The following is a 24,590-nucleotide window of genomic DNA, read 5'->3' as shown; positions in this document are numbered from 1 at the left end:
TGCTTCATCCTAAAACTCCCTTCTTGTCTTTGTTAACGGCAAGGTGCTGTACAACGCTGTGAGGACTGATGGCTAATTCTGTGTGTATAGGAACAAAAGAATAAGAAGGATGATCACAAGGCAAATGGGAGCTGATCAGGCAGCAACTGACGACAATAGTTGAGAGATTTAGAATCAGGCAGGATAGTGAAGACACAGAAAGCGAAACCCCCTTAAAGGTAACATGTGGCTAAGGGAACAGGCTGATGCAGAATTCAGTAAAGGAAGTTTTGTTTATTACCCTTTGAAAATGACCATTTTTCTTGAAGTTTTTTCTAGATTCAAAATTAAACCATAGATTTTTAAAAAAAAAGAATGAGACCTGCAGAGCTGCTCCACAAATGTTAACTGCATGAGCCTATATTTCAATACATGCTTCCAAAATCCATGTGTGAATGTTTATCATGCCTAAAATATTATGTACAAAAAGAGATAATAATTGAATTTTATTGTAATTATTGACATCAATTCCTGGTAAAAACAGTCTAAGCATTTGAGAAATTCAAGATAAACGCACTTTAATGAAAGTCAAAGACAAACTGTACGATGAAAAATAAGCATATACAATGTTCTATGTCTCATATCGACGTCTTAGTCCATAAAAAAATAACTATATTAGGCCTCGCATGTAAATATTTAGCACAAATACATTTTCATGACTCTGTTTTTAACCTCTGGATTTAATAGAAAATGCATTTGTTTAAAGATATTTAAGTTCAATTGCAACAAACCTATAATTTTGGGTCAAAATTATGCAGCAGTGACTTTTACATATTATACAAAGACTAATCTGTGTTGCAAAGGTGTAACCGCCACATGAGGACAACAAGATAGGCCTGCCTGAAAATTTTAAATTAGATTAAATAAACTTGAAAAGATATTGAACCAAATGCTAACATATGGAACCTAAGGTTTCCAAATTTTAATTTAGTTAACTTTCTTGTAGTAACTATACACACACACTACGTTTACATCTATTTCTAGAAGTAACACAGGAAGCTCTGAGATATTTAGGTAGAACAAGGAGGCCATCTTGAGGTCATTCTAGAAATGTACATGCTATTCTTACAAAGAGGCCACACGTGACATGATTTTTAAAAAAATAGACATTTAAGCTAACATTTCCAGAATAAAGTCTTGTCTTTTTCCTTCAAAAAAAAAAAAAAAAAAAAAGAAAAGAAACCAAAAAGGCAAAGTTTCTCAACAGCATATAGATTTACCTGAAATCTTTCTCTCTCTCTCTTTCACACACACACACACACACACACACACACATACAAAGACTACAAAGAGGTGATTTTTTTGGCTGAATGATGGAAAAAACTTTAAAATAAGCACAAGATTGTACAAAATACTTCAGCCAAACTGTCTTAAATATTTTTCTACAGCTGTAAAATAGAAACTTCCCACCAATGTTGGTCCTTGAATGTCATGAATCCACTGTGTACCAGTTTTGCCTCACTACTTCTAGAAAAATAGAAATCATACTTCATATGGGGTTGCGAGTTGCCCCCGCATGCCTCTTCCTATGCACTTTGAGTTAAAACTGGACTCGCAGGACCATTGGCGGAATGTTCTGGCCCCTCAGAGCCACTCGCTGGTTTGGAGCATCCATCCTCTTTGTTGCCTTCAGGGGCTTCGTCCAGGGGGCCCGGTGGACTCACACAATTAGCATCCTGGTTTGCTTTGTCCACCTCATTATCAAACTCAATTGTATCTTCCTGATGGTGGCTTTTCCTTACTTGTCCATTCTGGGCCGGGTAGGTGCTCGCAATGACATCATACAGGAATTGGTACTGCTCCTAATACAGGAAAGAAGGGAGAAATCACATAAAAGAGGTTTGTGGAATTATTTTTACATCAAATGAAAGTTACCAAGACTTAATCATTTATTTGTGGAATAAATGTGTGTTTTCATAAAAAGAACATTTTGGGGTTTTTGGGGGGGGGAGGGGTGGAGGAGATAATTAGGTTTACTTATTTATCTTTAAATGGAGGTACTGGGGATTGAACCTAGGACCTTCTGCATGCTAAGCATGTGCTCTACCACCAAGCTACACCTTCCCCACAAAGGACCTTTAAAATCTCCTTAGGCATCTAAAGGTTTGACTATAGAATACTCTTCAGAATCTCCTTTGCAGCTTCACCAGATTGGCCTCTTGGGATGTTCTGCTACATGGCAACACAATTTGATACAAGATTAAAGGTTGGAGAAATTAGGAAATTAATGAGCATTTAAAGAAATATTCTTCCAGAAATGCCACCACAAATTGCTGGCAAAATCCAATTAGTTTTCTTATTTATGCTGATAACAATTCAAAGTGAGTTATGATGTAAAAATGGAATTCAAAAAATAAGACTAGAAAAGTGAATAGAAGAGAATGAAAGGAGAGGACCAGAGGGGAGGGAGAAAGGGAAGGAGAGGAGAGGAAATTGGGTGTAGCTCAGTGGTAGAGCGCATGCCTACCAGGCACGAGGTCCGGGGTTCAATCCCCTGTATCTCCATTAAAATAAATAAATAAGCCTAATTACCTTCCCCTCCCATGAAAAATCGCAAAGCATGTTAAACACCAGTGGTGGCGTATACTTACAAATGTGGGAACCATTCCTGGTCTAGCTTTGCGTAGAGATTTTACGACTTGAAAAACATCTATCACATCTTCTGTTTCTGCACTTTCCAAGAGGTTAAACAAAGCACAAAATACTCCTGTGTGCTGAGCTCCATCTCTATAAAAGGAAGAAAAGGTAATAATAATAATAATAATAATAATAATAATAATAATAATAATAATAATAATAATAATAATAATAATAATTCTACATTTTATGGAAAAGGTGATATTGGAATAAAATTGGAAGAGAGAAACATAAATATGTTCTTCACTGCAGGCTTATTGTAATTATTTTATTCTAGTCTCTTAGGAGTAAAATACTTCTGCTAAGTGCATTTTTTGTACAAACTTTTCCAACTTGCGAATATAACAGACCTATAGTTTAAAACATGTTTATCTCAGGCTTTAAAAATATACTTTCTTCTATTTAGTAGTCTATGAATGAGAATGCATTTTTATTTACATCCGAAGTTGTTACAACAAATAACATAATGCCACTTTGATGGATGAGACACTGAGATTTAGGGGAGAGAAAGCCATACCCAGAAACTGATGGAACCAGAAATGCTGGACCTGATCTTTCGTAAATTTCTAGACCACATGCTTTTTCTCCTCACTCCTGCCTCTCAAATGCTTTTTTACAAACGTTTAGACTTCCATACCAATAGAAAAATGATGCCTAGTGGAATTATTCATTAAAAAGAGGGCAACCAAATCATTTTCCAAATTGTGAAAGGTGTGTTACATTATTTTAAAAATTCATTTTAAAGAATATGTTATCAGTAGAACTTCATTTAACCTCACTCATAACCAAGGAACAGATAGTAGGTATTCAACCATACCTTAAGAAGCACATATAGTTTTAAAGCCTAAATCTCCCTTCTTCCACGTTCTTTCCATGTAAATTTTACCTTTGAAAATAGATGTCCAAAAGTAGTATATATCTAAGGGCTTGATTGTAGTATATGCAATTCTAATAATTATTATCAAGCTTTCTCAAACATTCTAAAAGCATGTCACTAGATTTACGTTTCCCATTTTTGCTGTTTTTCATGTCTCCATTATCTTAACATTTTTATGTAAACACACATCCTTCTTTCAGTATTTCTTATTTGAGATGGTTACGTAGGTATCTGCCACAGACAAACATTATGGGTCTGCATGACAGAAATTCATAAACTCAAGTATTATTATGCAAATCTTTGCCTTTGGGGTCAGCTTAGAAAGTCAGGTGATGGGTTTCAAATCAAAGTTGCTAAACACTGAGGTTTCAGTTAAGACATGACTTGAGAGCTGTTCACTGGAGGCAAAGCACTCAGTCCTCTGGAGTCTGCTGACACCTAAAGGAGTGACTCAATGCACTGAGGCAGAAGTAAAACGTCACGTCCCTCCATCTACCTGCCCATGAATCCTTCTGTTCGTTCATTAGTTTACTGAGGACTTGACATCCCAGGTTCAACGTTAGGCACGGGGGCGTCAGGGATGGCACGACACTGGTACTAAGGACTCGCAGTCTAACAGTGTGGCACCGAGCTGTCCTGGTTTCTACCGCGTTTCTGCAGAAGGCACGCTGCGGGAGCAGGGGGCAGAGCTAGACTCCCGTGCAGGCTCCCCTGCGGCCACGCGCTGCGGCCACCAGGCGGAGTCGAATCCAACGGGAGGTGTGAACCGCTGCTTCCCGGAGCTCAGGGCGCGGCTCACGCAACCCCACCCACCTGCAGTGAACGAGGAGGGGCACCGTCTTGTGGTACTTATTCCCGTCGGTGGAATTCTTCTTGGGGAGTTTCTGTTTGAGATTCTGAATCATAGAGATGAGCTCCTGGGGCTCCGCGGGAAGCCCCTCCGCCGTCCAGCTGCTGAACTGGTACTGGTACACGGTGCGCGGCTCTTTCCTCTGCAAGCGGAGGTCAAGGGGACACGCTCAGAGCAAGCTCAGCCCATGTGATCATTTGATGGTCACATGTTCCTCATAGTTACTTTCATTTAAGTCATTTAAAAAAATCTACCCTGACAACATTCAGTTGATGGTTGCTTTGTTTTCCCAACGAACGAGCTTTTCCTACCAGGTCACGTCCACCCGGTACACATCCTCCTGAACCCGTTTCTGTACCTTGGAATGTCTCAGTTCGAACGCGCGGATGGTGTAGGCCGCAGATCTGTTGGTGTCTTTCATCTGAACCTCCACGTCTCCGCATGTTTGGGTCCCTTCTTCCCAGTACTGAGCACAGGCTTCCTGGAGAGGGGAGACCGCTTTCAACATCTACACAAGCGTTCTGTTTGCCTCCTCAGTGTTCAGAGTGCCCCTTTCTGCCTTTGCCTTTGTCTCTCCCTCTCTCTCTTTTCTTCCCTCTGTTCTATTAAATCAAAATGACTAGTTGTGCTCTAAAATTGAAACCTACTCACAAAAACCTAAAATCTATTTGAGGTCTGTTAGACATCCGTTCACCACATACGTGGTGTCTCCTGGTGTAAATCAAGGGAACGGAGGAGTCACCGAGCTGGCCAGGACACCCCAGAAGGACGACAGAAGGGCTCTGCCATCCTAGGAAGGGGTCAGGTTGAAGAACAGATGGAATACAAAAGGGTTTCTTCCCTCTGCAAATGGTTCTCCACCGACTACAGCCCCACCGTTGCTGACAACACACCCATTCCATTTTCTGGCCCTTGCAACTTAGATGAAAGAAAAGACTGCTGGAATTCCATGTTGGAAATCTGAATGAACATTTCTTTTTCAAAAAAAATACATAAAAATAAAAAAGCTACTTTCTGTGGACAGGGGTAGGAAACCAGGGAAAAGAGGGAGAGAAAAAGCATGCAATATATTTACACGCTTCTGAGGATATTTATTAAATAGCTTTAACATGTGTCAGATAACGTGTTAGGTGCTAAAACTAAGATGTACCGCCAGGAAGATGCTGCTAAGTCAGTGCTAAGGGGAGCACCCAGCACAGGTAACAGGCACTGGGGGGGAAGGTCGAAGTAAGCCTTAAGCTCACCACCAACTGCAGAATTTTAGGACCATAAATGTTCCACGGGTTTAAAGAAGACAAGATTTAGATGCATATTTCAGGAGTTTTATCCTTCTAGGAGAATGGGATCAACATGGGAAGAGAACTTGAGATATGTGGAATGTCAGAAAATTGAGACTCAGTGATAAAAACAGAAATGGTGTGTTAAAGATTCAGCCAGTAAACCTCCTTAACCAGAGTGGAAAGTCTGCAAAACATAGAAACGTAAGGAAAATGGAAAGACATTTGAGGGCCTGATTGTTCAGGGTCTTGAATATCAGACTGAGGAGTTTGGTTTTCATCTTGGAAGAAAAAGAAGGAGAACGCGGCTGTGTCTGTTGTGTTTAGCAGAGGTGGTCCTCGGGTGCTGCCGGTCATCTGTGAGCAGTGGGTGCAGCTGAGGAGGGACAAACAGGAGAGAAGGTTGGATCCGGATGCAAAACTTCAGAGGCCAGTGCTTGGATGCTTGGATGGAAAATGGGAATTTCCAATGGAATTGTGCGACAAAGAGTTCAAAAGGAGACAGGTGTAGCCATCAAGCAAGTAATCCAAGAATGAAGAAATCACATTTTAGGATGGAAAAATTTTTAAAAAGAGATTCTTAAAAGTACCAACCTGGTCTCCACTCCTTAGCTCTGTCAGCATAACAATCACCTTGACTTTTCTTTGGACTACCATCTGCCAGAAGTCACCAATGGTCTCCTTCAGTGGTCCCTGAGTAGCAATCATCACTTCCGGTTTCCAGTAACTCTTAGAAAAGTGAAATAAAATAGGTGAGACTTGGTTACTCCTGCTGACGAGAGAACAGTGCAGCATTAAAATAACCATCTGGAAATGTAGTCACTTAATTTGATATCAATGCTGTTACATAAAAATATTAAGATTCTTAGGTCCACGCGATAATGTGACATCTATATGTGAGGTGCTTTGTTAGCTAATTACAATACTGGGCTAAGAATGTGGAATCAGCGTTGGAAGATATTAGTTTAGAAGATGAACCAAATTTTCCTTCCCAAGTACCATTTTTTCTCTAAAAAAGGTTAATGTGATTGTAAAAAAAATAGCAAGAGCATTTCAAATTATCTTTGTGTCTCTAATTTGTGTCTATATATTCTCATGAGAGCACATCATTAAACTCGTATTCTATGAATGTGTGTTTTAGGAAAATTGGGGAAAGAAAGAAATCCAGCTGAGCCTATGTGCAAAAAGTATTTACCGAATAACTGAAATTCCTTGTTTGAATTCTCAGTGCATTTTAAGAAAAGGTATATAACAGACCCACCTCATAATTCAAATAACCTGAATGAAAAATGCTTAACTCTACAAATATACAAATTTGGATTTACTTACAGTTTGGGTTATCTGGGTAAATACAAGCATTTTCAAACATTAGTTTCTGCTCAAATTTAATATTTTATAAATTATAGTCGTATTTGTCATAAATTGTAAGCAATAGCATTGTTTTATTTCATATCAACTCATTAAGCTTTAACATCTAAGTATTTCAGTAAGTTAAAATACAATATGAAAATTGAGACTTTTGTGTCCATCAATACCTAGCTGTGGTCAAGCTCACCATTCTTTGATAAAAATCATTTCATGCAGGGCCATGATAACACAGGCATATTGTTTAAAGCATTAGATCTCGGATTTTGGAAATGTGCGGACCTACCATGACAAAAGACGCATTGATGTATTTGCTTGTTTCCTCCAAGTCACTGTCATCGTCCGAAGACGCATCTGAATCGTGCTCACTCTCTTTGCTCACTTCCAGCTCGTGTCGAAGTGGCACCCTGTTAAAGTCATCTACGCAAAGCAAACTAGGAGTCAGTCTTTCTTTAAAAGACCAGATCTCTGCTTGATTGTCAAATGGAAATCAGAAAGTAATTTAGAAGCAATAGATTGCATTCTGTAAATATATTGATCTACATGGAATGAGATCCTCTTCAATTTTTATTGATTAACAAATTACTTTTTAAAAGTCTAATAAAAAGGAGGTCCCAAGAGAGTTCCAGGAAAAAAAACATAGAACATAACTCTATGTTAAGCAAATAGGAGTCATAAAGTTTCGTGTAACTATTCAATCTTCAATGCATATACTTTATTTTCCATGGAATTTCATCATTCTGCCAGATATAAGTTTAAAAATAGATACATAAGTTAAGAAAATACATACCTTAGGTAAAAACCTAATTTTCCAATGATATCCTATTAACATTAAATTAACAATCTTAATTAAATGGGTATCTCAGATAAATTATTACTTAATCAAGAAAATGATTCCATCCATTATTTCTCAGTATTTCTCAGTTTCTTTCATTTATAATGGCCTAGCCGAATGACCTGATTAGCTATAGCACCACCATTTCTATATTCTAGGCTATATTCATAAGGACATTTTCAGAAATTAAGTAGGTCAACCATGCATGATCCGATTTATTTGGTTGTCTGGTTTATTGGCTTGGGTTACGTTTCCTCCATGCTAATTTTAGTAAATGCAGCTGAATAAAATTCTACTTGCACCAGATGTGGTCCTAGCAATATACTCATAAAGCAGAATTCAAGTCTTGAGAATGATGCATAGTTTGATTTGTTAAATTTGATGACTGACAGTTTACAGTACACTTTCCACCTACTTTTAGCCTCCCTGATATCAGGAAGGGATAAAGAGGGAAGAGCAAGGGAACAAAAAGTGCAGTTTTGCTATTTGGCAGTGACTCTGGAGTAAATAACTGAAGTAAACTGAAGATGAGAGAGAACTGGTAAGAGGACTTGGCCTTTTTTTCCTCCCAGCTTCAGAAGTGACGTCTTTCTGACAACCCAGTTCTGAACGAATTGGTAGAAGAAAAACACTGAACAGAACCACTTTTCCAAAGTCTGTTGTAAATGTTTGGAGTCCAAAGTATTTGCTACAACTGAAATTTAAACAGCCTACAACTATCCTCTACTGTCAAACAAATGTCAAAAACTTGCTTCAAGATCATCTGTGTGTGTGTCTCACGTTAAACAAATCCAAAAGTGAGCTTAACTTTATCTGGTACAAAAAATAAAATCAAATAAACAGCATACATGGAATGATGTGAGAATTCCTGTTTTTACTCTTATTTTCTTCTTGTTTGCCAATGTGCTGTGTCCTCCAGCTCCTGTACGAAGGAAGTCTCTGAAGGAAAGGAAAAGCATGGAAAACTCCTTTAAAAACAGAAGTATTGGCTTAGTTTATTATTGTAGCATAAGACACTCAAAAAATAACTTCATCAAGTTTTGTGAAATTTGCATACCTTCTCCAAGATCACAATTTTTACGTTTGCCTCGAAATTTTTCCTTTTAATTGCTCAGGTATTTAGTACTTTGATGCGGTTGGTTTGAACTAAAAATATACAATTATATAACAGAATAAGCTCCCTGGCTAATAGGTGCCAGATAGCCAAATAGTATGGTTTGTTCTTGTGTAAGTGGAAAGCACTGGACAGATGGTGATTATTATCCGCATTGCAAGAGCAATGGTGAATTATTTTAAATAGCCCCAAGTAAGTTCTCCAGGTAAAGCATTTGCAGAAGTCTAGGCTCATGCTTGGAATAATCAGCACGTCATCTCGTGAAGCCTTCCTGGCTGCTCTTCCAGGAGCTAATCAGTCGGCCAGACCTGCCATGTTTCTCGGTAAAGCTCTCCAGTCTTCCTACCCTCCTCTCTCCCTACGTAGTCTAGTCCACTCTGATTCCTCCCTTGAAAACATCATTAAGTGGCCTCTTGATCTTCAGTCTCACTTGCTCTGATCCTTCTAACGCACAAAACAGAGACTGCCCTTCTCAGGCTTCTGGCAGCTTCCTTGGGAAGATTCCAACATCTGTGCAACACAGAAAGCCTTTCAGGTCATGCCCTTGACTGCCTCTCCAGCCTCACCTCCTGCTGGGCCCCTCTGCACTGCAGCCGAATCAACTTCCTCAATCCTTGGAAGGAGCCAAGCTGTCCTTTGATTCTCGGCAAACTCATACGGGTGTTTCCTGCCTGGACCACCATGACCCCTCTTGTCACTCTGCTGACTTCCTCACCCTTTAGATATCAGTTTAAATGTCAGTTTCTTCTGGAAGATCTCCTGCCTGCAGCCTTCTCTTCCCAATAAATAGCTTCAATAAATATTTGTCAAGTGGATGAATAACCCAAGTAGAGGGAGTCCTGCACAGTTTGGTAAGATTACACATGCATATTTGTGTGCATATATGTGTGTGTGTATGTATTGTGTACATAGTTTTAAAATATGACACCTTGTTTTGAATCAACGCTCCAGTGTCTTCATTTCTTAGCTCCCCAGTCATCCACATTCTCCACTCTACCTTCGTAAGTTTCATTCCAAACATTGCATCACCTTAAAACCTATGATTTCTGCCATCCCTACCCTTCCTATCCTAGTGCCTCCAATCCAGCCCCCTGCAGCCCTGTCGCAGCCCTTGGTACATTGTCTTTGCTGCTTCCTCCACATGCCCCGTGTCCTTCTGTGTCCACACTATGTCACTCACTTGCAAACACCCTCAGTTCCTTTGCTTCCCAACTTTCAATTGGTCACTTTAAAAAAAATCCTAGATGGCTTTGACCCAACTATACACCACCCCTAACTCCAGTGTCATTGCAGGGATCAGAAACACAAAACGAAACAAAACAACCGAATGACTCTCCGTAAATTCATGACCATAAATTTCAAATGATCCCACCGTCATGTGTGGCAGCCCTACCGCCGTTGCTGGGAGATGGCTTTCCCACTTTGCTGTGACGACTTCGCATGCGTCTCTCTCTCAAGCACAAGCTCCTGTTTTCCCTACTCGCTTCCGCGCCACTGAGCTCTCTACCTGTGACCAGGCGCCACAGCAAGGCCAGGCCAGGCCACCAGACACGAGCCGCCTCAACTTCCGTCACTATTCTGCCGATCAGACTGCATCTCCAGCTCACTTCCTGCCTCCCTTTCTGCTCAGATGGACTCATTTCCCTGTTTCTTTCAGAGTTGTGGTCACTCCCTGTGTTCTGCAGGACACTTACTCCCCACGCCCACCTCCAAATCACTTGGGCTCTTGTGTATAGGATTATACACAGCCCAGAGCACAGACTCAATCATATTTGCTCAGTGAAAGAATTTACCCTTTCCTTTAGTGATTTTACATATGAATGTTTAAATTAAACGTATAAATGTTTCAAACAGTGTATGCGTATAGGGTTAATGTATTAAACGGGGTTGAATTACCAGCTAAAAGAGTGAGGACAATCAGACAGCCCCCTAGGGAAGGCCACGCTGGTGGCCGGCCAGCTCTTGCCCCCCAGCTCAGTCTTCTGGTGGGTGGTGTCACCTGGTGGTTATCTCGTGCCCACCTCCACACCCCCCACCCGCCCCACTCTGATTCCGAACATTAAGCGATTCTGCGTCTGATTAAAAGCACATTCCTGGTCTTGTGAAACTCTCCGAATTGACCAGCTTTGTAGTTTAGAGAAAGGTTCAATAAACTGAAAATCGTAGGGGAAAGAGGAAAGCTACAAAACATTTTTTTGACAACAGAACAGTTTGGAGAGAGCCATGCCAACTCTCTGAAATCATAGGTTAGTTCTCAGAGTAATTGCCAAACAAACAGGTTAGGACACGTGTATTTACCCTTTAGTTTCTGTCTACCGGCTCCAGCCAGCTCACCCTCCCAAGCAGTCATAAACCCCTCTAATTATTTCCTTTACAAACCAGAACCAGATGTAGTTCTTAAAGGTGAGATGCTGCATTGCCTTCGGCAGGCCAGCTCTGTGGCCACATACTATTATTCTGACACTTTGTTTTACACCAGCTTAATGAGGGATGATTAAAATGCTGGCTGTAAAGTCGGATTTCGAGGTTGAAACAAATCATAATAGCTGTGTGCTTTCAGGCATTTTCTCTTAAACTTTCTGTGTCTCAGTTTCCTCATCTGTGCTCTGCATTACGGGAGGTTCCCATCTGGGACCTATGTCACCAGCACTGGAAAACAGAGGTGCAAGCTGTCATTAATGGTGTTTTATCACGGTTACTACCTGGAATTCAGCCTCCAGCGGAGACGGCTCGCTGGGCGGATCTCTTTTCTTCATGTTACACAAATACGAATGCAGCTCAGACAAGTTCACTTCCGTTTCCCCAAACTGATTGTATTCCACCAGCGCCTGATGGATCAAGATGTACTGTGCCTGCAGTTTCAGGGAAGAATACAGATGATTAATTGATAACTTACCATCCTATGACTCATATTTAAATAAACTATACATTCCCATAATTTTGCTCGTATTATGACAATGGGTGGAAAAGAAAACTGGTGTCTGTGACACTTAAATACTGTGGAAGTTGGCTGTCACAGGTTTCTGGGATATGTGCAAGTTCCATCTCAGACGATTTTTCCAGGAAAAAAAATTGCTTGGTAGATGGCCAGGCATCTGCCGTGCAGCACGCAGCTTACGTCTTATCACGAACAGTTAGACGCCGTGTCACTTCCCTCTGTAACTAGCATTGGGTCAGGAAGTTAAATCACTAACATGTAAAACTATAATAAACTGCGTGCTATATCTGAGAGGAAGAAAAGCAAGTTGCTGCTCCACAGAACATTTTTTCAAAGAGTTTTCTGGAACCTTTCGAACAGAGAAAGTTATTCTAAAAAAGCACAATACGCCAAGCCCAGATTTAACAACTCCTAACCTCTTATCATATTTGAATCCACTATTTTCAAATAAATGACGTATTTCTGATGAGTTCCCAGACCCTTTAACTACCACCGCTGGTCTCCCGGGTTTGGCCGCATCCTTCCCCTCTATTTTATTTTTCCATGGGAAATCATTTCTGGTGGGCAGCCTGCTCTCATGCTTCTACACCAGTATCTTTGCATCTGTAAGCATCGTACGTGTCTGTGTCCTTAACAGTCACACACATTGTGTTGCATACATTTCGCTCTGTGGCCACGTTCACTTACTGTTTCCATCTGAGCACCCACCCACACGATCTCGCGTCCCCTGCAGCACAGCGCGCGTTGTGCAGAGCCCACATGTCCACCTTCTGTTTGTCCGTTCCTATACTGACACATATTTAAGGCTTTCCATTTGCTGTTGTCCTAACAGTGCTGATTGCCACGAACACGCCTGCGTGTTGCTGGTTGTGCGTGTTTGCTGACGCTTCTCTTGGGTACGAGCCCACGTGTGGGATTGCCGGGTCAAGTGCAGGCATTTTCGATAAAAACCATCCCTTACTGACCACGTGCACGTTCCAGGGGCCTCTCTAAGTGCTTTACTTCGATTACCTTTTGCGTCATAACTCTGTTAGGTAAATACTGTCATTATCTCCATTTTACAGATGACTTAACTGAGGCACAGGAACATTAAAAACTGGTAAATGGGTGCTGAGTATTAAGAATAAAAAGCACAATTTGAAACTTCTAGCTCTAGCTCCCCAATCCAGGCTCTTAGCCACTGTCCTCTAGTCTCCTGTCCCGCTAGCTTCAATTTTATGAGATGCTGCCAAATCGGGTTTTGGCATTGCCTTTTCCCAGTCTGATATGTGTAAATAGTATTTCATTATTTTTTAAAGTATACTTTACAGTCATCTTTCTTCCACAATTCTTGTGGCCACTAGTGCAAAATGCTTCTAATGGGATTGGTGCTTACCAAATGATTTATTAGTTTTCAGGAAATTGAAACTATTTTCAATGACAGGTTGAGAAGAATCTGGATTTCCTTTAAGATCACTTCTCCCGCCACGAAAAGATTTACATCAGAAGGCAAAGGTGAGGCCAGTGGCCGCGGGCGAGCACATACCTCCACCTGAACCATCAGGCACCTCTGGCGCCTTAGCTTCACCACGTAGCCGTAGACATCCACCTTGTTCTCTGCCTCCAGGCCTTCCAGCATGGCGTCAATCCCGATGTAGGTGCCCGTGCGTCCCACACCAGCACTGACAAAGCAAAGGAAACGGTTGAAGGCGTGAGTGTGGCAGGAAAAGGAATGGAAAAGCCAACCGGGGTGACGCAGAGAAAACAATGTAGGTTCCTCCTCCGAGACTGCTTCTCAGGATCGCAGTTGCAGAAGTGGGGCAACGGCCCTCCCAGCCCACGGGGCGCGGATCCGAGCAGCCCGGCGCCGCGGGAGCAGGCCTCCCTTTACCTGCAGTGCACCACGATGGGGCCGCTGAAGAAGTTGCTGAAGGCGTTCACTCTCCTGCGCAGCTTCAGGAGCAGGTGAGGGTCTTCCGGGACCCCGTGGTCCGGCCAGCTGGTGAACTGAATGTGGGTCACTGCTCTTCCGGTTGCTTTTTCTTTTTTCTAGTCAGGAGATAATATTTCTTTTAGACGATTTGCTTTTCTCAAGGCAAACTATGGGACAAAAATAGGCGGAAGGGAAGGCCAGTACAGAACACTCCTCATGCAAGTTCTTTTCATCCATGATCACATTTTCCTTTCCAACAAATAACTAGGAACTGAGCCATCGTGCAGGACTGGCAGGCACCGACCAGTAAGCAGTTACTTACCAGGGAGGTAAGTGAGGTGTGGCAAGGGTAGCCGAAACTGCCAGGAGCTTTCATGCCGCCAAACCAAAACAAGCAAAGAAATTTAAAACACACACACACACACACACACGCACAAACTGGGGGTTGGTGGGAGGAGGGGGTATTAAAAGATATAAACTAAAAGCCATTCTCACAGTTGTTTGAAATACTTCTGCTTGGTAGGCAAACAGGACTACTGTCATGGAAGAAAGTCTGATTAATTATTTGATGAATGTTATATTCTCCTATTAGGAAGGTCCACTTAGGCTGTAGAGAGAGAACTGAGGACAGGCAGCCCCAAATAACAGCTCAAATTTGCCCCAGTTTCAAGGTAGCCACTAGCAGGGGCGTCACTCATAGTTCTCTGAGCAGGAGTCAAGAAGAACCACCTCCACCGAAACATCAGGAGGAGCAGCAGAGCGTGGGCGGTTGCAATTGTCCAGATAGGAAACGACTGAGTTAATCCGAGCAGTAACGGCAGGCGAACCAGTGCAACCAGACCGGCCCGGGCCTCCGCTCAGGCCTGGCACGGGAGGCCTTCACGGCGCGGGGCGTCGTGCATTCAGTCACGGGCCCTGCTGGGACAGTCACAGCCCTCGGAGGGCACAGTCACTGGTGATGCCACCGGAGTCTTAGGAGGCCTGGGGAGAAACACGCACGTGCTGCTTCTCCTTGCAGAAGATGTATCTGGACCATATGGAAATGCAACTTAGATTACTGAAAATAACCTTCTATAAATGGAATTCAGAGAAAATTTCAGCCTTATCTATAATGACCTCCATTTCAACACCTTTATTAAGATATTTTTCACATGCCTTAAATTCATTCCCTGAAAGTACAGAAGTTCTTTTTTATATTTTATTATATATGTTACTATATTCACAGAGTTGTGAGGTCATCACCGCCAGCTGATCACAGGGCATCTTCGTGACCCTGAGAAGAAACCTACGCCACGGGCCGCCGCACTTGCCCTGCCCCACCCCCAGGCCCGAGCGGGCTCTGCTCAACTTCCCTTCTCCGTAGGCCTGAACTTCCCACAGGAACAGCACCACATAATCCACGTGAAGGCCTCCGTTCTCACTACCGCCGAAGGCCTCACTGACAGGCCCCTGAACTGAACATTCAACACTTTTTCTGCCCTACAGAGATAGAACTGTTTACTTTTACAGTAGTCTGTCTGCCATTTGTATAAATAGTCTTTCCATAAACCCACTGAGGCTAGACATCCTTTTTGTCAGTCATTCAGTAATTTATTCATTTATTCAACACATTTAATGGCCTCTTTTCTTTACTCTCCAAGGCTCACGGCGTCATCAGCTCCTGATGTGGCGCCGTGTGAACACTGCTTTCACTAGTGACCTACCTTGACCCCGTTGGCTTGTGCTGTTGCTCTAACCCAGCTCTTCCTCCTGTATTTCACTACAAAGAATTTCCCAGACGTATGCTAATGTCTCACATCTAATATTCTGTAATTACATTTTTAGACCAACGTGTGAAAATTGAAGTTATGTCACAGAGCAAACTCACATGTGTAACAGTCAACTTCTGAATGATGTAATCTGGGCATCTTTTGTGCTCATTGACCTCCACCACCACATCTCCAAAAGCCCGGGTGCCCTCTTCCATCGACGGCCAGTACTCTGCACACTTGTTCTATATTTAAAAAAATAATCATCATTCAGTTAAGCGATTTTCTCTATTAAGCATTCTTTGTAAAACAAAACAAAGCAAACATGTATCATTTGAAATTCTCCAAACATTTGTATATTCTCCTCTAAATTGTGATGCTGAAAATGTATTCCATTTCCCACTAACTGCCCTGAAGGGTTTCCTTCACATTACCCAGCAGAAGGGTGATCTTCCCAGCTTAGCTGCAGACTAAACAAGGACTTGCTCAGTGGTCTGCAGAAATGATGTGGTGGCACGTGGGTCATTTCAGGCTGAGGGATGGGAGGCTCTCGTGCCTCCTTAAGTCACATTACACGGACTACCATCTATCTGCCCAAGGTCACGATTCACAAGTGCTTGTGAAATAAGCACACAGAAATGCACTGAACTAGGAAAGGAGGGTATAGCTCAGGGGTGAAGTGTGTGCTTAACACGCACAAGGTCCTGGGTTCAATCCCCAGTACCTCCATTAAATAAATAAACCTTACCACCCCCCTACAAAAAAGTTTTTTTTTTAAGTAATAAAGTAAAAAAAAAAATGTACTGAACTTAATACTGTAATGATAACATTTTATAATTATAGTAACACTGCAACAAAAAAGGAATCACTCGTAAATCCAGCTAAGCAGAAACATCTACATTTTACTTGTATATATGTATATATATACATATGTATTTTATTTTTCTACATGTTTGAAAAATTTAAATAAAACGTCATACTGATTAAAATAGAGAACTTTGTTTTGTCATCAAGCACATACACACAGGACTTTTCAAAACGCAACTCAGCACTGTCTTCTCCTAACCCCAGCCTCCACCTCGAGGCCCTAGGCCTTCCCTCAATGAATCTTCAAAGTCCTCACCTTGTTCCCTTCTTCACAGCGAGTGACCATGACAATAACTGTGGCTTTCTGTTCCCAGATCATCCTCCAGAAGTCATCAACGGTTTCATCCCTGGGACCTGGGAGGTGAGCAAGTAAACCCTGGTAAGACGTGTCCTCTTGAAAGTGCCATAGAACAATTTTTCAAAAAGAATATTGGACCTGCAGATAAATTACCTTGTGCAGCGATGTATTTCCTGGGTTCTTTGAAGCCCTATTCAAAACACACACAAAGACATGTCATTTACTGAGCCCTCAATTATTCATTCACATGTCAAACTGTGAAACAGAAGCAGCTGCTTTAGATCCACCATTTCTTGGTTGTGTATTTCCCTCCGCAGTTTCCAATTGTAAGGGGGATTTTTTTAAACTCACGATCAGGTATTTAACTGTGCCAAACATGTTAGTTAGCGTTTACAAACAGTATTCATAACCTTCATGTGTCTTTGTTATATGCCTTGAACAATCTTTAAAACTAGATGGGCGTTCTCCTCATCTGGGCTGGTGCAGCAAGTTAGAAGCGTAACGCAGGCATCCTAGATCCTTTAAATCCTTCTAATTACTTTACATAAACTGTGTGTAGTAGAGTGAATAATGTTGCCCCAAACTCATGGCCACTCGGAATCTCAAAATGTCACCTTAGTTGGAATTAGGGTCTCTGTGGAAGATGAGGTCATACTGGCTGAGGTTGGGCCTTATATTTAATGACTGGTGTCTTTGTAAGAGAAAGGAGACACAGTGACATAGAGACACGCAGGGAAGACGGCCATGTGTTGACGTGTTGATGGAGGCACAGACAGGGTGACGCAGCTACACTCCAGGGAACGCCAGGGATTGCCAGGGACCACTAGAAGCCAGGAAGATGCAAAGGATTTTTTTCTCCAGACCTTCCAGAGAGAGCATGGCCCTGCTAACACCCGATGTCTGACTTCTATCTTCCAGAACTGTGAGATAACACATTTTTGTTGTGTTAAGCCATTCAGTGTGTGGTGCTTTGTTATGGCCATTCTAGGAAATTAATACACCATGTAAATAAATAAATAAATAAATAAATAGAATTTTACCATTTCATCTTCTCTACTGAAAGTTTATATATTCAAATAGAGCCAAACAAGCAAACAAAACCCCAACTTCAATTGTTTTTTTGCTTTTCTGTTATTTTACTTTACGAAAAATTTAAGAATGACCTCATAAACCAGCATATATGGTAGCATGACCAATGCACTGTCAACTCTCTGACTGTCAAAAAAAAATTTGACAGTCATTTTTCTGGTGGGTCTGAGTGGAAATAAACACTCATTATTTGCGGGTGGAATGTAAATCGGTACAACCCCACTGGAGGACCGCTTGGAAACGTTTTTAAAATTACAGATGCATATTCTTCTTAGCTTGGGAATTCTTCCTTTGGGAGGTCACCCTACAGATACACTGAAACTCACTGTGGGATAACATGAGTCAAGATTAGTTATAATAAACCACTAACTGTTGGCAACAGTAGATGAGAAAACAAATTTAATGCCCATTACTATCAGAACTGATGGAATACGCCACAGTGCAGCCATGCCCAGAATTACTCCAAAAATATAAAAGAAAGATATAGAAATGCTCTATGTCCAAAGTCAGCAAAGGCCAGCCTGTGGGCCGAATTCATGGCCTGATTTTGTAAACACAGGTCTTTTTGGAACACAGCCACATTCTGCCTTGTCTGTGGAAGTAGTTGCTCGGCTTGAGAGCTGAGTAGTTGTGACAGAAATGGCATGTCCTGCAAAACCCAAAATATTTGCCAACTGGCCCCTTACAGGAAAAGCTCGCCTTTCCCTTCTTTTTAGTGATATTTCATTTATCCAGCACATGTTTTAGGCAAATGCAGCGTTGTACAGAGCAGTGTGGGTATTATGTTAACACCTTTGGATAAAGAAAGGAAGAACAAATGTTGGAGTTCTCTTGTTTATGTAGAAACTCCCCCAGGATGAATGAGAAACTACACAGAGGCCACCTTTCCAGGTGGGTGGAGGCCCCGGGTAAATGGTGGATTGCGTGGGATGAAGATTTTTTTCAAGCTGTCTGTGTTTTTATACTGTTTACATTTTTTAAAATTTGTGTGATGCATCACTTAACAATTGTATAACAAATTACACATTTATGTATTTTGGATAAGTTAGTCACGCGGCACAATGTCATCAGATCTTTACTAACTGAACAAGGCAAAGTAATGAATTAACCAGAGCCGCCCAGTCCCCAACTCCACGGCAAGGGTCAGAGGTGGGGCTCTTATGAAAAATACTCACGTAGATCATTTGGTCTAATACCCAGCACATAACAGGCACCAGAGTGTTTTAACTCTTAGTGTCACTTTGTCTGCAGAGAAAAACCCTACACTACCTAGTGCCAGTAGCAAATAGGAACTATTTTTGCAAATATGAGTGACCGTGTTGTTTGTACCAATGACACCTGTGGGCTTGCTTCACATTATTTCTAACAGTACTTCTAATACTCCGCCATGACAGAGAAGGGACCAGACGGAGTGCATGGATACGAGAAAAACAAAGGTGATGGACGACAGAGTGACCGAGATGGGGTGGGACCTGGCGGGTGTGCACTTCCACTCACATCGATGTAGCTGGCATTTATGTAGTTTGACCCTGCATCTCCGTTTACATCAGAGAGTTCAACACGGTTATAATCATCTGTTCCAAGAAAAGAAATACAAATGAGTGGAATCATGACGAACCAAGTAGACTCAACATGTGGAAATTCAGTTCTCAACGAGCACTTACAAGGAAGGATGTCAACATAGCGGTTTTTATTCTGGTTAAAGGGTTTCCGAGCATCCTTGATAGAAAACTTGCTGAATACCCGTGGAATGCTCTGAAAGACACGAAGATCCTTCGGGTCACAACCGATTCAAAAAAACCAGTTCCCCCTGCCACTTCTCGTTTGGAGCAAATGAGACATCCTTGAACCTGTTTCCCTTTATACCCATGAACAAATTGCATATGGTAACTGACACTATGCTATTAGGAATTATGAAAAAAAAACACCACTCTTCAAAAAAATGAATGACGGACTACTCTGCGAATAAATCCCATGAGTGAGAGCAAATTTAGCATTAACTGCTCTGCTGCTTTAAAATTTGTTGAATCATAATGTTGTACTGAGAGTACAAGTACAAAAATCAGCCAAATTGGTTCCGTGAGACAACTTCGTAACTAGTAATAACACAACAAAGCATTATTTGGAAAATATTGACTAGTTTGATGACCAGGAGTCTTTCTTCTGGCCCTAAATATGTCATCTCTGCATCCATCAGTGGCAGGATTATGTGGGCTAAGTTACCAAGGCAGAGGGGTGTGCAGTGCATGCAAGGAGGAGCCATGCTGGTCACCGAGTCAGCTTTCTCGTCGTACCTCGGGAAGGGCACGCACCTGAAATTCAGCCAGGAAGAGCCTGCCTTCATCCGCGATCTTTCTCTTGTACGTTTCCAGCAAGACGTCTGCGTGGATGGGCTCCACACTCATCAGCTGTTTCTCATCATCTTTAAACACATCAGACATTCATGACTATCGTTACGTCTCTCTCTCCAGCGCCCACACAAATTTCACTAAATTGACATCTTGGAGTCAGTCTTTAGCATCTCTCCTTCTCACACACATTCCACCAGGAAGATCTCACAAATAAAGATGCACGCATAAACCCAGGACTCCTAAATCTCAGGCTCCAGCCCTCTTCTGGGCTTTATATTAATCTTTCCAACTTACGCTCAGATTTTTCACACAGTTATTCCATGGGTACCTCAAAGCCAAGATGCTCAGTCATTTATTTCCCCTTTTTTCTAGCATTTTAAGTCTCAGCTAACAGGACCACCATTAACCAAGTAACTTAAGACAAAAACTTCCACGTGGTCCACGACTTCTCCCTCTGTTCTGCATCCAACAGGTCACCCAGCACTTTCCGCCCCTGCTGCCTGTGGTCACACTCCGGACTCCCCTTATCCTTGTGACAACATCTTCCTGACTCCTCTGCCTCCCTTCAGGCCTTCCCCGCCCTGATTTCCCTTTTCAACTGCCACAAATTCATCTTCTGAAATGCAAATATGAGCATGCAACTCTACTTGTTGGGGAAAAAAAAAAACTACCACTATTGTTTGTTCTCTGTTGCCTGAAGGCTAAAGTGTAAGTGTTTCCTGCGTGATCCCTTTCATGGCCTCCCCGGCGCATCCCAGCCGCACCGTTTCCCACACTCGTGCTTTACATCTTAGGCAGGAACAGTTTCCAAGGGCATCGCAGTGTCAGGTCCCCGTGTCTCTGCACATGCCGTTCTCCCCACCCAGAATGTCCTTTCTCGCTTTCTCTCTAGGAGCAGATTCCAGACCAAATATCACCACTGGAAGGATGTCTACATTTTTTGTTTGATTGCATGCGTTTACGGCAATTACCATCCTTATTTATCTATATGGTTATGATTATTTTTTCTTTTTATTCTATCTGTTTTTAACTTATTGTGAAATATCGTGAACAAATAAATAAGAGAAGATGATTAATATTCTGACACCCAGGACTCCTCTTAGCGTGGTCATCTCTTCATACTAGATTGTGCACAGACCGTGTTAATTGTTGTGCCCCTAGAGCGTGAAGCTCAGTACGTGCTACGCTTGTGAAGTAAGTTACTACAGAATAAAAATAATGCTAACGTCGACAGCTATCACCGTGCTTGGGCCCTGACAAACAGTTTCAGAAGAAAAAGAGAATATAAGCCGCTACACGCGTAACAAGTGTTTCTCCCACTATCCCAGGTGCGTCTGGCAGTATTTCTTTCAGGATTCACGTCAAATTCCCCTCTTTGGTTTGATACAGAAATAAGATGTCCATGCAGTTTGCAGGTTTGTCTTACTGTCCACGGAAATGTTCTATCCAACCCCAACTATCAAACCGGCCGTGCACGTTTCTTCTTGGGGCGGCCGGGGGTCTCGGACCTGCATTCCTTCTGAACTCTGGGCCACAGCTGGGGTTTTATGGGGTCCAAGTAAGTTCTAGCCATTCCAAGGGGCGATCTCTGCCAACTTGGAGGTCCAGGCTCCTTTGACGCTCTCGGGGCAGCCTTGAGCCCTGGCAGGGGCCCTCCACCTCCCAGTCTCAGGTGCTTCTCGCTCGAGCTCTTCATCCTTCCCTCGGCCTGTGGAGACTAACCCTCAGGGTGCTTCAGCCCCTTCGTTTACTTATTCATGGATGTGCGTGAAATCCCATGCGCTCCCCTGCGCGCTGGGGGTAAAGCCGTGACTGGGAAAGGAAACCCTCCCTGCCCTTACAGAGCTTCACATCCCCATTAGGGCCGGAGGGTTAATGCACAAATGCAATATGCCACCCGGTGTCAGGAAGCAGTGGGTCCTGCAATGGAAAACGAAGCCCCTCGGGGCACTTCGAGGAACCCACCCCCGAGCTTCTCCTCACAGACTAGGAGGGAAACCCTTCGAAGGCAAGTTCAACCCAGGAGCAGGAGTTCTGAAAACTGTCCTGTCTTGAGTATGAGAAAGCAACTCATTCTCTTTACCGTACACATAGTTTCAATTTCTTTAACTCCAACCCATTTTACTGGATTAAAAATCACATTTTAAAAAAGAAATGAATGAAGAACAGTAAAAGTTTAGGAGAAAATAGGAAAAATGGAATGTGTTTTCATTTCCTAAGTCAAATTGCAGTTTTTCGGTCCATAAAGGCGCCCTGAGTGGGAACACGCGAGCACACGGCCTGCGAGACTGCGCCTGCCCCTCCCTGCACCACGCCCGCGCTTGTCTGATGTCTCAGAAGACCCAGATCCCTGCCTTCCCACACGCAGTTTTCTATTGTCGGTCTTTCTCTGGAACTGTATACACTGGACAACTGTGGCATCTACCAAATGTCATATTATCCACATGGCGTCTATCAAATTCTGTCTCTTCAGCTCGACTCTAAACCTTTAAGAGCAGAGGCTGCGACCTGTCACTGCTGTACTTTGAGGACAGGCACCACATTTGGTGTTCACTGGGCAAGTCCTAGATTCTTGCTGGCTGAATAAATACATAAATGAATTTAACTTTTGACACCATATCCACAGAGAAAGTCCAGATTAGATATTTTTTAATGTTGAATTATTTAAAATGAGTGGATTCAAATGAGAAGGGAGATTCACCAGCAAAAAGTACATGCATACTTACCCCTTTCAACAAGTTCCTGCTGTTCATCTAAATTGCTGTGAAAATAAGAAATATAAGTTTCCTTATTCATAAGAAGCATAGAATTCTGTTGGCAATCAATTTATATTAAATGAATATCTTCAAGGAAGGAGGGAGGGTAAGAAGGAAAGAGGGGAGAGCAGGAGGGGGAGGGGGGAGGAACACTGGGGCCTCGAGGGGGAAGAAAAAGTGAGGGAGGAAGAAACCAGGGTGGTCAGCCATACTTGGATAGGTGGCTATGTTGTTTTATTTGAAACCTCTTGGTTTTCATAAAATGTAGTTGTTCCTGGCCAAATGAATGCATATACGTCCCTATCTCTCTCTCCTGTCTTTTGCCTTTGTCATTTCTAGATCCTTCTTTTTTTTTTTACTTCTGACTCAATTTCTTTTCATCAGTTATTATTAAAGGAAATCCATACCATTATTAGTGAACATAGAAAATATTAATATTTCATATAAACCAATAAGACCATATAAAAGTCTTTGATCAAAAGGTCAGTAATGATCTAGTCTTCATGCTGTCATCTCTGAATTCAGATTTTTCACTTAATTGGTTCCAAACCTGCCTCATAAATGGGGCTTTCATCATTATTACTATGATTATTATTTTTTTTATTTTGAATTCAGCTCTTACCTGGATCTTTTCTTATGCAGAGCATAGATTTTATAGAGAACAATGAGCAGGGCTATGGATGTCACAATAATCAGAAACACCAGAAATATAATCAGAGCCTTAGAATTATCTAGAAATGAAAACACATGAAGGGAACTTATTACATCGAATATTTTGCTGGATTTTTTGAAAAATCACCTTTAAAGCACTTACATTTTAACATTTTCATTTCTTTTGAGGTTTTCAAAAAATACAGTTTTTAGAATGAAACCAAACACAATACATTCCTGATTTTGTAAACTTTGTCTATATTGTTCAGAACCAATAAAAACACTTCATATTTTAAGAGTGTAATTAGAGTAGAGGAAAGCAAATCTCTTCCCTTCTGCTGAATAATGTCCTTTTATGAGATACCATCATTTAGATCTAATTCTCTTTCTTTCAGTCACTCCATTTGGAAGGAATCCAAAAGGAAATCTAGTTGTAATTCTCAGAGAGAAACTCCCACAGTTTAATTTTAGATGCAGAAGTAGGCAGCCTCTTAAAGGGATCAGAAAGTTCTCTGCCCCACGGAGACAAATCTGCTCGTTGAGGGATAAAATCAATTAACCAAAGGACAAAAATTTTTCATCCTGTAGTTGAGATTAGACTCAGCCCGGCGTGAATTTTCACTAAGGTGTAATGTGAAGTCACGCCCTCTCTGAGAGGAAGGGCAGAGAGAAGAGAGTGTACTGGAGATCTCCCTTGCCCTGAATTAGTGTGTCATTCTGTTCATCTACAGTGAGAGTGCAGTCAAATAACACAAACACATTAAGGCCTCCATTCTGGAGCCAGACAGCTTGGGTTTGAAATCTGTCTCCATCACTTCCTAGTTAGGACCTCGGCCAGAATCCTTATTATCTTTGTGTGTCCATCCCTAATTCCTAAAATGATGCTAAACAAGTTTGATTCATGGTAAACATTCAGCATCGTCCCTGGGACGTGGTCAGTACTAATTATTCAGTGTGCACACAAAATGTTTTGAGTCTTAGTGGGT

At 41.9% G+C, this 24,590-nt stretch overlaps 1 protein-coding gene across 4 annotated transcripts in view; it reads right to left on the bottom strand.

The window, feature by feature from the left end:
* Positions 1-253: 253 nt before the first annotated feature.
* Positions 254-24,590, bottom strand: part of PTPRC (protein tyrosine phosphatase receptor type C) — a 102,531-nt gene continuing 78,194 nt past the window's right edge. For all 4 annotated transcript variants that reach the window (XM_010982197.3, XM_010982198.3, XM_010982199.3 and 1 more), the window contains 18 exons: positions 23,576-23,684; positions 22,924-22,958; positions 20,159-20,268; positions 19,511-19,601; positions 19,344-19,420; positions 16,911-16,947; positions 16,716-16,813; positions 15,712-15,837; positions 13,803-13,960; positions 13,458-13,593; positions 11,697-11,846; positions 8,729-8,819; positions 7,332-7,465; positions 6,275-6,409; positions 4,762-4,884; positions 4,367-4,545; positions 2,631-2,766; positions 254-1,841 (listed from right to left, as the gene is read on the bottom strand). In XM_010982197.3, the coding sequence (XP_010980499.3) occupies positions 1,566-1,841; positions 2,631-2,766; positions 4,367-4,545; positions 4,762-4,884; positions 6,275-6,409; positions 7,332-7,465; positions 8,729-8,819; positions 11,697-11,846; positions 13,458-13,593; positions 13,803-13,960; positions 15,712-15,837; positions 16,716-16,813; positions 16,911-16,947; positions 19,344-19,420; positions 19,511-19,601; positions 20,159-20,268; positions 22,924-22,958; positions 23,576-23,684 (2,201 nt within the window). In that variant the 3' untranslated portion in view covers positions 254-1,565. The remainder of the gene's footprint in view (positions 1,842-2,630; positions 2,767-4,366; positions 4,546-4,761; positions 4,885-6,274; positions 6,410-7,331; positions 7,466-8,728; positions 8,820-11,696; positions 11,847-13,457; positions 13,594-13,802; positions 13,961-15,711; positions 15,838-16,715; positions 16,814-16,910; positions 16,948-19,343; positions 19,421-19,510; positions 19,602-20,158; positions 20,269-22,923; positions 22,959-23,575; positions 23,685-24,590) is intronic.

Source organism: Camelus dromedarius, chromosome 21, assembly GCF_036321535.1.
Source record: "Camelus dromedarius isolate mCamDro1 chromosome 21, mCamDro1.pat, whole genome shotgun sequence".
In the NCBI taxonomy this organism is placed as follows: Eukaryota; Metazoa; Chordata; class Mammalia; order Artiodactyla; family Camelidae; genus Camelus; species Camelus dromedarius.
Note: the sequence above shows the minus strand (reverse complement) of the source record. Positions and strands in the feature narration are given on the sequence as shown.